Source organism: Canis lupus, chromosome 1 (genome assembly GCF_003254725.2).
Source record: "Canis lupus dingo isolate Sandy chromosome 1, ASM325472v2, whole genome shotgun sequence".
Classification (NCBI taxonomy): domain Eukaryota; kingdom Metazoa; phylum Chordata; class Mammalia; order Carnivora; family Canidae; genus Canis; species Canis lupus.
This window is the reverse complement of record NC_064243.1, coordinates 69,806,624-69,820,483: the sequence shown is the minus strand read 5'-3', so window position 1 is coordinate 69,820,483 and position 13,860 is coordinate 69,806,624. Positions and strand designations below refer to the sequence as shown.

General features: G+C 39.4%; 1 protein-coding gene across 2 annotated transcripts in view; it reads left to right on the top strand.

Annotated features, from left to right (window-relative positions):
- Positions 1–13,860, top strand: part of LOC112644574 (protein FAM240B-like) — a 265,942-nt gene that overhangs the window by 176,343 nt on the left and 75,739 nt on the right. For both annotated transcript variants that reach the window (XM_049115706.1, XM_049115710.1), the window contains exon 3: positions 1,515–1,660. In XM_049115706.1, coding sequence (XP_048971663.1) covers positions 1,518–1,660 — 143 coding nt within the window. In that variant the 5' untranslated portion in view covers positions 1,515–1,517. The remainder of the gene's footprint in view (positions 1–1,514; positions 1,661–13,860) is intronic.

Genomic DNA, 13,860 nt, shown 5'->3' with positions numbered 1-13,860 from the left:
GGCCAGGTCTTTTTAGGAAAAAATTAACTTGACAAGTGTCATTTAATTTAATTTAATGAAGAATAACTAAGAACTTATTACATATTTCAAGATATCTAAAACAATAGCAAAACAGTAAGGTCCAGGTTCTTTCCAACCTCCAGCCAGGGCCAAAGCCCTTCTCTGAACAGGTACTTATCAGCAGACAGGAAAGGATCTTTTCTGCAGTCCTTTGCATCTGCCTGCTTGTTAAAGCCACTAAGATCTGGAAAATGGTCAATATTCACATAAGTAAATATTTTTGAGTATTAAACATGTGCACTTTCATGGGACACACATACATGTCACACAAGCTTGTTCTGGATGTGACCGTTTCCAGATATGCCAACCATTTCTTGTGATGAGAATCCCAGGGCCAGAAGTATCCACCTTGAAAATGAACAGACCCAGGTTCAAATTCCCACCACTTTGTGTTCAGTTATGAGGACATAGGCAAATTCTATTTCTCAGTTTCCTCGTCTGAACAATGAGTGTAGATCACCCAGCTCCCAGAGTTGTAGGAAGGATCAAATGTAAGTGTGTATAGAAAGCCTATCACATATTATGTGCTCAATAAATGGTAGAGGTTATTGTTATTCTGTGAGGAAAGACAGAAAGAGCATAACATCTCTCGATTATCTACTTGCCATATACTGTGTTTAGAGCTTCTGCATGTATATTTCACTTTGTGTACATATACACACAACTGTGACATAACTGTTAAGAATCATTTCTTTAAGTTAAAATCATAACTATCACGCAAATATAAAATGAACATGAGTCAAATATTTTATTTAACTTATTAATGAGAAAACTAGTAAGATATTACATTTATTAAAAACAATTAAAAACACGTATGTAGTCTATCAAGAATATTGAAATGAATTTAGAAGTATTTTAAATTGCTTGGTATCCACACAGCTATCAATTGCATTCCCCTAGACAAAATTTATTTGAATCTCTATGTTCAAGAATCATCTGCATTACTATATTCTTTCTATTATTTCAGAGTTGTAAAGCAGCTTGAAGACAATAAAATCAGATCATCTGTAGGGGTTATTAGCACCCTTTAAAATTTTTTTCATTTCAATTTTTTTTACATTTTCTGACAATCGTTATATTCCCATTTGCAATTGAGGAAACAAAATCATGGTGATCGTGAAATCTGTCTACAATCACAAAAAGTATAAATGGCAGGGGCTGGATTTAAACTCACCTTTTGAGGATACCTGCCTGGGTGGCTCAGCGGTTTAGTGCCTGCCTTAAGCCCATAGTGAGATCCTGGAGTCCTGGGATCGAGTCCCACATCAGGCTCCCTGCATGGAGCCTGCTTCTCCCTCTGCCTGTGTCTCTGCCTCTCTCTCTCTCTCACTCTCTCTGTCTGTCTCTCTCTGTGTGTCTCTCATGAATAAATAAATAAACTCACCTCTCATCACTCCAAAATTAGAGTGGTTTTATTTGAAGAACTGGGATTTGTTTTTTCTTCTATTTTTCAGGGGATGAACAATCAATATATCCGTCGGGAAGTCTTTTGCTGTGAAACTTGTCATGAGCTCAAAAGTTTCTGGGAAAAAGAAATTAGCAAACAGACTTGTTACAGGGAACTGGAGGAAGATCGTCAGGGAAGGAGCGCCCTGAGAAAGTATGTGGATTATTTCTCTACTATTTTTTAAATTGCCTTTCTGTAGAAATATACCAAATGTGAAGATAGGAGACCGAATGATTTTCATTATTACTGTTGTAAGAATGAAAATATTCAATATGGTATGGTAAAGTCAGGGCAGCCATGAGAAGAAAGGAAGCAAGACCTGGAAGAAGTTTATTATATTCATAGTTCTAGAGAAATGTTCACTGCATACCACGCAGGGCCACAGAGGAAGCACCAGGTCTTGTGCAGTGGCAAAAGAAAGAAGCAAAAAAAAAAAAAAAAAAAAAGACAGAAGCATGGTGAAAATCTAGTCCAGAACTGTTATTGGAGTTTCTGAGCAAAAATCAGGGCAGTGTAAACAGTTTAGGATTGGCTAGTTTGAATAATTCCAGAGGGCTTTGGGCTAAGACATGGTTTATAGTTGTATGGCACTTAGCCCTGGGATGATTTAGGAAATGTGAAATATGGCTTCATGTGTGAGTCTTAGGGGTGGTTGGGACCCCCGATTTGGGATTGGTTGACATGTTTACAGCAAGCCTTTTGATATCTCTAAGAAAAGGCAAGTTTTGGGCTTTTCCATGACCAACAAGCTTCTTAAGATGTCAAAACATCATAAATATAGAAAATTCAAGACACAATTAAGTCATCTACTCATTCAGTCTTATCACCACATATACCATGGTTTTTCAACCTTGTACTATCGACAATTAGGGCCGGGGTAGGGAGCTGTCCTGTGCTTGTAAAGTGTTTAACAGCATCCCTCATAACATTACAGTCCAATAGGACTCTCCCCTACCCATTTTGACAATAAAAAATATCTTCTAACATTACCAAGTATTCCTTAGAGGGCAAAGTCACCCCTTATTGAGAACCAGTGACATAGATAAGGATGAGCCTTTTATATATAAATAAAATGAGGTTCTATTATTTATACCTTGATAAACTGAAAAAAAACTTTCCTCGCCTTTCCTCTGTTGCAATCCCCAGGACATGAGGAACACTGAATTTCAGGGTTAGGTCAACAGATATATGTAAGTATAAAAGATCTCACATCTAGGATGATATATATTAATATTCTTGGGGAAAGGAAAATGTGGTCTTCCTCTCTTTGGCAAATAAACTGGTTTTTCTTGCCAAAGGAATCTGCTGAGGGGGAACATATAGTTATGAGAGGTCACATGTGTCAACAGAACTCTGAATAAAAAAGCCTTGCCCTCACAAGTGCAAAACTTTGGAGCAGACAGATCCAGATCAACCCAACTTTTTAGATATTATCTAGTTTCCTCTCTCCCTAAAATGGGAACAACCGAGCTAAGCTGTCTGTTTTGCCAAGATGCCTACTTCAAAGTGGAGTGGCAACTGAGCATTCTGCTAGCCACAAAAACTATGCCTCCATGTTTCTGATCATGCTGAGCTGAAAATAATTGTAATCCACGTGTGTTGAACCAATATTAACTTCTAAAAACCTTTTTTTTTTTTTTTAATCTCTGGAGGGGGTATAGCTTCTCTCCATACCCAAAGAAGAGATATGCCACCATTCTAGCTACATTCTTGTTTATCTAGAAAGCAAAATCAGGCCTTCCTACGTGCTAGAATAGTTGCATATTAGAGCATCCAGTCCCGGTGATTCCAGGAGAGTGAGGAAAGTCAGTTGTGTGGTTCCTGCCATCTCCCAGCCTCCATGTCTTGGCCCCACAATCCCACTGGGAGCCAGATCCCAGCATGAACTCTCTGTACATCTTCTAGATGAACAATGTGAGTTAAAAGTATAATTTGTAATATCATTTTATTTTTCTCAAAATATATACACAGTCTATCTATATATACAAGCAAAAGATTAAAAGAAAATGCACTAAGATACGCAGTGATTTTTTTAAAGATTTATTTATTTATTTATTTATTTATTTATTTATTTATTTACTTATTTATTTGAAAGAGAGACAGAAGAGAGAGAGCACAAGCAGGGGGAGCAGGGGGAGGGACAGAAGAAAAAGCAGGCAACCCACTGAGCAAGGAGCCCAACTCTGGGCTCCATCCCAGGACCCTGGGATCATGACCTGAGCTGGAGGCAGACACTTAACTGACTGAGCCACTCAGCGCTCCTAAGAGTGATTATTTTTGACTACTAGAATGGCAGATTTGATGTGTATGAGCCCTCCTAGTATTTCCAAAGTTTCTACAAGGATGTTTTGCCATTTTGTAATTAGGCAAAATAATATTATAAAAAAGGCAACCAAGGGGGATCCCTGGGTGGGTCAGCGGTTTAGTGCCTGCCATCGGCCAAGGGCATGATCTTGGAGTCCCAGGATCGAGTCCCACATCAGGCTCCCTGCATGGAGCCTGCTTCTCCCGCTCCTATGTCCTGTCTCTGTCTCTGTCTCTCTCTCTCTCTGTCTCTCTGGTCTCTCATGAAAAAATAAAATAAAATCTTTAAAAAACAAAGAAAAAGGCAACCAAGGAAGGGGCAAGATTGCAGAAGAATAGAGGGACCTCATTTCATCTGGTCCCTTGAACTTATCTAGATACCTATCGAATCATTCTGAACACCCAAAATTCAAACTGAGATGTAAGAAAAGAATTGCTAGAACTCTACAAGTAGAAAAGTGGCCCCTTTCTGCAAAGTAGGAGGAGGTGCAGAGAAGTGAATCCCAAGAGATATATTGGAAGATAAATGGGATGAGGGGTGGGGATCCTCAGTAACTTGGTTCCTGGAAAGTGATATAGTCCCCAAGTGCAAAATAAGGACCCTTAAAAATAGGCTCCAGTGAAAGATATCAATGCCTGAAAGATGTTCAGGTGGTGAAATGGGGCAGAATCCTGGTCGGAACAGTATGGTCTCGGGATCTCTGGAATCACAGAAAGAATGGGGGTGCTTGAACTGGTAGAGTTCCCAAGCATTGGAGCCAGGAAACTGGTTAGGTCTGGGAGGGGGCTCTGAGATCAGTTCACCATAAACTGTGAGCAGTGGTCCCATGGGGTGACAGCTTTCCATGTGAGGACTGTGCAAAGGACAGAAACATAGAGATCCTCTGCCTTCCCCTGAGAGGGGTGGAGCAAGTATGCACATGATAAAGAGCTTCCAGGAATAGACAGAAACTGAAAGAATATGTGACCACCAAACCGACTCTGCAATAAATATTAAGGGGGACCTTGTAATAGAAAGAGGGAGCAAACAGAAACAATCCACAAAAATAGGGACTGAATAGGTAATACGATGACACTAAATTCATATCTTTCAATAGTTACTCTGAGTGTAAATGAGCTAAATGATTGCATCAAAAGACACAGGGTATCAAACTGGATTAAAAAGAAAGACCCATCCATATGCTGTCTACAAGACACACATTTTCAGGATGCCTGGGAGGCTCAGCGGTTGAGCGCCTGCCTTCAGCCCAGGGCGTGATCCTGGAGTCCTGGGACTGAGTCCTGTGTCGGGCTCCCTGCATGGAGCCTGCTTCTCCCTCTGCCTGCATCTCTGCCTCTCTCTGTGTGTGTGTCTCTCATGAATAAATAAATAAAATATTTTTTAAACAAAGACACTCATTTTAGACCTGAAGACAGCTTCAGACTGAAAGCAAGGGGGTGGAGAATCATTTATCTTGCTACTGGATCTCAAAAGAAAGCTGGGGTAGCAATCCTCATACCAGATAAATTAGATTTTAAACCAAAGACTGAAGTAAGAGATGAAGAGGAACACTATATCATACTTAAAGGATCTATCCAGCAAGAAGATCTGACAATTATAAATATTTATGCTCCTAACTTTGGAGCAGCCAATTATATCACCCAGTTAATAACCAAATTAAAGAGATACATTGATAATCATACAATAATAGAAGGTAATGTTAACACCCAACTCAGAGCAATGATAGATCATTTAAGCAGAAGATTAGCAAAGAAACAGGGCTCTGGATGACACACTGGGCCTGATGGACTTCACAGATATATACAGAACATTCCACCCCAAAGCAATAGATCATACATTCTTCTCAAGTACACAAAAACTTTCACCAGAGAAGATCCCATACTGGGTCACAAATCAGGTCTCAACCAATACCAAAAGATTGGGATTATTCCAGGACGCCTGCGTGGCTCAGCGGTTGAGCATGTCTTTGGCGCAGGGCGTGATCCCAGGGTGCTGGGATCGAGTCCCACATCAGGCTTCCTCCATGGAGCCTCCTTCTCCCTCTGCCTGTGTCTCTGCCTCTCTCTATGTCTTTAATGAATGAACTGTTGGTGGGAATGTGAACTGGTGCAGCCACTCTGGAAAACCGTGTGGAGGTTCCTCAAAGAGTTAAAAATAGACCTGCCCTACGACCCAGCAATTGCACTGCTGGGGATTTACCCCAAAGATGCACATGCAATGAAACGCCGGGACACCTGCACCCCGATGTTTCTAGCAGCAATGTCCACAATAGCCAAACTGTGGAAGGAGCCTCGGTGTCCATCGAAAGATGAATGGATAAAGAAGATGTGGTTTATGTATACAATGGAATATTACTCAGCCTTTAGAAATGACAAATACCCACCATTTGCTTCAACGTGGATGGAACTGGAGGGTATTATGCTGAGTGAAATAAGTCAATCGGAGAAGGACAAACATCTCATTCATTTGGGGAATATAAATAATAGTGAAAGGGAATAGAAGGGAAGGGAGAAGAAATGGGTAGGAAATTAGAAAGGGAGACAGAACATAAAGACTCCTAACTCTGGGAAACGAACTAGGAGTGGTAGAAGGGGAGGAGGGCGGGGGGTGGGGGTGATTGGGTGACAGGCACTGAGGGGGGCACTTGACGGGATGAGCACTGGGTGTTATTCTGTATGTTGGCAAATTGAACACCAATAAAAAATAAATTTATTATTTAAAAAAATGAATGAATAGATAAAATCTAAAAAAAAAAGGTTAGGATTATTCCTACATATTTTCAGACCATAGTGCTTTGAAACTTGAACTCAATCACAAGAAGAAATTTGGTAGGAATGCAAACACCTGGAGGTTAAACACCATCCTACTAAAGAATGAATGGGTCAAGATTCATGCAAATGAATGAAAATGAAAACACAACTGTTCAAAACCTTTGATATACAGCAACAACAGTCCTAAAACAGAAGTACACTGCGATACAAGCTTCCCTCAAAAAATTGGAGAAATCTCGAATACACTAAGGAACCTTACACCAAAAAGAGCTGGAGCTATATCAGCAAATAAAGCCCAAACCCCCCAGGATATGAGGATTAATAAAGATTAAAACAGAAATCAATGAAATAGAACAGTAGAAACCAGAACATTAGAACAGATTTATGAAACTAGGAGCTGGTTCATTGAAAGAAGTAACAAGATTGATAAACGCCTAGCTAGACTTATCAAAAACAAAAGGGAAAGAACCCAAATAATAAAATCATGAATGAAAAAGGAGAGATCACAACCAACACCAAGTAAATTCAAACAATTTTAAGAACATATTACGAGCAACTATATGCCACCAAATTAGGCAATCCCAAAGAAATGGATGCATTCCTGGAAACTACCAAAACTCAAAGAGTCAAAGACTGATTAAAATTAATAAAAATTTTAATTAAAAATCAATAAAAGAAAGGACAAGAAGCATATGACCAGGATGCCTGGGTGGCTCGCAGGTGGGCATCTGCCTTCAGCTCAGGGTGTGATCCTGGAGTCCCAGGATCGAGTCCCACATCAGGGTCCCTGCATGGAGCCTGCTTCTCCCTCTGCCTGTGTCTCTGCCTCTCTCTCTCTCTCTCTCTCTCTCTCTCTCTGTCTCTGTCTCTCATTAATAAATAAAATAAAATATTATAGAAATGTGTTAATTTGATGAGAAGCAGAAGGCAAGGCAAGATTTAATGGGTATAAGATTTATTACAGGAAACACCTGTGAGAGAAAAATGGGGAGGAAGTTATGGTGTGCTAATAAATGTTTAACAATTGGCTCACTGTGGGAAAAAAATGTACATACATACATGTTTATCATAAATTTCACAGGCATAAAGGATGTATAGCACACAATTTATAAATATTAATAAGATATACAGTGCTCTTTATTATACATTCCATAAAGCCAACTGATTTTCATAGTATACTTTTATTGGTTTTTGCCAGCCTCTTTCATCTATAGCCAATCTGTAGTTGAAATTCAACCATAATTTGACAAAATCACACAATGAATAAATACTTAATTACTATTAATTTAACAAATAGGTCAAGGATAGTTTTCTAGTACTGGAAGACAATTTATGTATGTATGTATTTGTTTGTTTCATATTAGCAATGTAATACCTATAGACACACCATACTTCTAAATTTAATCTGCATTATTAAAATTATCTCCATTATTTCATAAGTCTAGATGAGGGGTCAACAAACATTTTCTATAAAGACAAGGTAGTTAATATTGAGGGGAGGAGACATGTGTCTCTGTTGCAACTACTTAACTCTGTCATTGTTGTGTGTAAGCAGCTATAGACAATATGTAATCAAAAGTTAGGACTGTATTTCAATGAAACTTTATTAACACAAGCAGCTTGCCAGATTTGGCCTGAGAGACAATACTCTGTCCAGACAATGAACAAAGCTATAAACCAAGTCATGACTTATAGTGTTTGCCAACATCTGTGTTGAAAATAATCTCTTGAGTCCTTTATGCTTTTTTCTAGGGCCACCAGGAGCTTTATAATAGTGCTTCTGAATTGGCTTTCTGACATTGAATTGTAATCCAGATTTTGTAACTCTGTGGGAGAGAGGACTGTTTCTGATTCTTTCTTTTGAGGTGAGATTTTCCTTCTAGTCATTTTGCACAGTGCAGAGTGGCCAAAAACAAGTTGTATTGGGAAAAGGAGAAAAAGAGAGAAGAGAAAAAAGGAAAGAAAAAAGGAAGAAAAAAAGGAGAAAAAGAGGAAAAAAAAGAAAAAGGGGGGGCAAACAAATCAAAAAGCGAAATAAAAGAACAAAAAACAAAACAAAACAAAACAACAACAACAAAAAAAAAAAAACAAGGAGGAGTATCCTCTGATTCTGTATTCTGTAAGTCCCTTGACTTCCCCTGGAACTTGTCCATCCAGCTGGTCTTCTGGGGGAGGGGCCTGTTGTGCTGGTTTTCAGGTGTTAGCACTTGGGGGAGCTGCTCTGCCCCCTGCCTGGTGCAGGGTTCAGTGGGGGTTGTTTACCCCGTGAGGCCCCTGGAGCAACAGCCCTAGTGGCGGGGCCAGCTCTGGAGCCCTGGAGTCAGCCCCCGCAGGAACTCCGGAGCTCTCCGTCTGCAGGGCCTGATCTGCTCCGCTCGGGGCAGGAGCGTCCTTGCTGTCCTGGGCCCTCCCGGCCTCTGCCTGTCCCAGGGGTGGGCTGGATCCTGGGCTGTGTCCGGGCGCCCTGTGCTCCGGGGCCTGCGCTGTTGGATTCGTGCTCCCGGCCCGCAGCCCCCTCCGCGGAGCCGCCGCCCGAGCCCTCTGAGCTGCTCCCAGGTCCAGCCGGGGGCGCTGCAGCCCTTTAGGGAGCTCGGCCTCGGGGTGTGGCGCGCTCTCCACGGGGCACAGGTGCTATGTTAGTGTCCCCGGAGCCTGAGGGCATCCCCGCCCTCCCGGGGTCCTGCTCTAACTCCCTGCGAGCCCCTTTCCGCCCGGGAAGGTCGGTGCAGCTCCTGCTCCTCCGGGACGGGGCTCTCCTGTCCTGGGGACACTCCCCCCGGCCTTAGCCCGGCTCCTCGCGGGGCCCCTCCTCCTTGGATGACTTTTGTTTCTTTATTTCTTTTTCCCCGTCTTCCTACCTTGATTGAAGCGTGAACTCTTCTCACTGTAGCATTCCAGCTGTTGTCTCTTTAAATTTCAGGCCGAATTCGTAGATTTTCCGGATGATTTGAAGGTTATCTAGGTAATTTGGTGGGGACAGGTGACTTGGGGACCCTACTTTTCCGGCATCTTGCCCTGCCCTCCGTTCAATTCAGTGAGTTTTTAAAAGGGTCTAGGTCCTTCACAAACATTTGAAGCAGCAGTGACAGTTTTCTGTTAGCCTTTAAAAAACAAACTGTAAAGCTTTGGAATAGGTCCTGAGGCAAGAAAGAACAGGCAGTCCTACCAACCCAAGGAACTGGATTCTATAGTGAGCTCTGTAGAGTACCTGAAACTCAGGCAAGATAGCAGCTCTGGCTGACATCTTGATTTCAGCCCAGTCAAACCCTAAGATAAGGGACCAGTTAACTTGTGCCTTGACTCCGGACTCATGGAAACTGAGATCATAAATTCTGTTGTTGTTTTTTTAAGCCACAAAATTGTAAAATTTTTTTGTTATACAGGAATAGAAAACTAACACCAGAAGTAAAACACATCATACTGCATTGCTATTTCATGAAAGTTAATAAAGTCAAGTTTTCTTCATGTGACATTATATACCTTCTAAATAACAAATTCCTGAATTATGACATAATAGGATTTTCCTTTCTCTGGTGACTGACACTGGAGAGCTTTTATTTTAAGGATATGAATCAACTGAATTATCAATGAAGTTATTCTTTCAAATAAGTTGTTTGGAATTAGAACATTTGGCTTGACTTATGAGATGTGGACACTGAGTAAGTGTGTGGTTTGGAGAACATTTCTGTGCCTTTATGTCCATTAGTTATTTTAGCTGACTGCACTAAGGCAGGCAAACTCCTTATTTAAAGAACACAAAGGTATAATTATTGAGGTATAATTGACATAAAATAAAGTATACATAAAATAAATTATATACCTACAATTAAGTGTAGGTTTGATAATGGTTGACATATGATTACACCCACGCAATCATCATCACCACCAAGATAATGAACATATCAATCACTGTAAAAATTTCCTCATACTCTTTGGACTCCCTCTTTGCTATCCCACTCCATTCCCCCCTCAGCTCCTAAATCCTCAGACAATACCTGATTTGCTTTTGTTACTAAAGATTAGTTTTTATTTTCTAGAATTTTATTTTTTTTTTAATTTTTTTTTAATTTTTATTTATTTATGATAGTCACACACACAGAGAGAGAGAGATTGGCAGAGACATAGGCAGAGGGAGAAGCAGGCTCCATGCACCGGGAGCCCGACGTGGGATTCGATCCCGGGTCTCCAGGATCGCGCCCTGGGCCAAAGGCAGGCGCCAAACCGCTGCGCCACCCAGGGATCCCTATTTTCTAGAATTTTATATAAGTAGATTTATCTTTTTTAAAATGTCTTATTGATGAGAGACACAGAGCGGGAGAGGCAGAAACATAGGCAGAGGGAGAAGCAGTCTCCCTGTGGGGAGTCTGATGTGGGACTCGATCTCAGGACCTTGGGATCATGACCTGAGCTAAAGCCAGACATTCAACCACTGAGCCACCCAGGTGCCCTATATAAGTAGATTTAAATAGAGTATACTATTTTGTAAACTTCATTCAGAAAAAAATGTTTTAGACTCATATATATTGCTTGTGTTGATATTTGAGTTGTCTCGTGTTTGGTTATTAAATATAAAGTTTCTTTAAATATCCTAGACAAGTCTTTGCACAGACATATGTTTTTTTCCTCTAACATAAGTATCAAAGATTGGAATGGCTGGGCCACATGGTATGTTTTCCTTGTTATCGAATTACAAGATCATTTTTACATTTCTTCCAGTGTTACAGTTGCTCCACATTTTTGTCAGCACTTAGTGTGTTCATCCTTTTATTTTCCCTCCTCCAGGGGAAATTCTTACCAACAATCTGCTTTAATTTTTTTTCTAGTTCTTTTGAGTCTTAATTAACAAATAAAATTATAAAATGTTTAAAGTGTACAACATGATGATTTGATATATGTTTATATTGTAGAAGGATTACACCCATTCAGTTAACATATTCATCACTTCACATATTTACCGTTGTGTGCGTGAATATTTAAATTCTACTATCTTAGTAAATTTCAGCTATACAATATAATGTTATCAACTATAGTCACCATGTTATACAATAAATCCTGAAAGTTTATTTCCTTTTACCAACCTCTTCTTTTTCTTTCACCCCTTAAACCCTGGCAATCATGTTTTTACTCTGTTTCTGAGTTCTACATTTTCCCCCTTGGACTCCACATGTAAGTGATACCATGCAGTATCTGTCTTTCTCTTCCTAGCTATTTCATTTAGCACAATGTCTTCCAGATTTCTCCATGTTGTCACAAAGGATAGGATTCCCCACCCTCACCCCTTTCAGGAAACGCTTTAATTATTTTTTGATTGGAGGTATGGATTGAAAAAAATTTTTGAGGGGGTCTCTGGGTGGCTCAGTGGTTTAGCACCTGCCTTCAGCCCAGGGAATGATCCTGGAGTCCTGGGATCAAGTCCCATGTCGGGCTCCCTGCATGGAGCCTGCTTCTCCCTCTGCCTCCCTCTGCATCTCTGCCTCTCTCTCTCTCATGTGTGTGTATCTCATGAATAAACAAAATCTTAAAAAAATTTTTTTTGAGTATAGATATCCAAATATTTAATCACAATGTTGAACTTTCACATTCAATTTTACTGTTTATATAACTAAGTTTAAATATATCACCTTATTATTTATTTTCAATTATTTCATCTTTTTCTGCCTTCCGTTAGGCTGAAGGTTTTTGTTTTGTTTTGTTATTCCATTCAATCTCCTTTGTTGGCTTATTAGATATAAATCTAATTATTTGGTGATTGTTTCAGCTTTATAGTATACATCTCTAACTTATCACAGTTTACTTTCAAGAAACTTTATACCACTTAGTGTACAACATAAAATATTTACATTTGTATATTTCCATTTCTCCTTTCCTGGTCTTTGTGCTGTTTTCACACAGTTGTTGTTTTTTTTTAAATATTTTATTTAGTTATTCATGAGAGACACACAAAGAGAGGCAGAGACACAGGCAGAGGGAGAAGCAGGCTCCCTGCAGGGAGCCTGATGCAGGACTCGATCCCAGGACCCCAGGATCATGACCTGAGTCAAAGGCAGATGCTCAACCACTGAGCCATCCAGGCATACAGACAATTATCTTTTAAAGAGATTTAATTAACTATTAAAAAATATTTTACATTTATACTGTTCCAGAACTTTAGCTCTAGCTAAGCTCCACTAATGTTTTTCTCTTATGTCTCTTTAGATCTGTAGGTGGAATCTCTTGCTAAATCCATCACCTCTCCCACAGCTCTCTAAGAGCTCCTTTATTAAATGTCCTTCAGAAAATCACTTTGTATGTGTGCCATCTGTTTCTAGAATGATAATGTACTGATAAAAAATTAAATGCAATTCTTTTTTTTTTCTATGAACCCTTGGAAAGACAGCTTTTGTGGATTATCCCAGAGGTTTCCGTTATAAATGCCAATTCCCAAGGAAGTACTAGTTTATCGTTCAGACATTGTACACTTTACTATTTTCAAGATCTTCAAGTTACATGAAGAAAACTGCATGTTTATACACATAGCGACCAAGATATTTTGTTTATGTCGGTTATTGTACATTTATTAAATTCCCAATCAGCCTGAATAGATTGTTCTGAATACTATAGAATTTCTCAAAGAACATGATTCTAGTTTAATAATTATCGTTTTTTATTGAACTATAGTTGACATAAAATGTTATATTATTTTCAGGTGTACAACATAGTGATTTGACAGTCTATACCTTATGCAATGCTCACAACAATAAATATAGTTACCATCTGTCACCATATTATTGACCATATTCCTTATTCTGTATTTTTCATTGTGATGACTTATTCATTTTACAACTTGACGTTTGTACTTTTTACTTTCCTTTACCTTTTTTGCCACCCCCACCCCCATGCCCTTTCTGCTCTGACAAACCATCAGATTGTTCTTTATATTTATAAATCTGTTTCTATTTTTTGTTTGTAGGTTGATTGATTTGTTTTGCTTCTTAGATTCTACAAATAAGTGAAGTCATATATTTGTATTTCTCTGACTTACTTCACTTAGCATAATACCCTCTAAGTCCATCCATTTTGTGAAAATGGCAAGATTTCATTCTTTTCATGGCTGAATAATATTCCATTGTGTTTTTATAGCACATCTGTATCCATTCATCTACTAATGAGTATGTAGGTGGCCTCTGTATCTTAGCTATTGTAAATAATGCTGCAATAAACATAAGGGTGTGTATATATTTTTGAATCAATGTTTTTGTTTTATTTGGGGAAATACCCAGCTGTGAAATTACTGACTT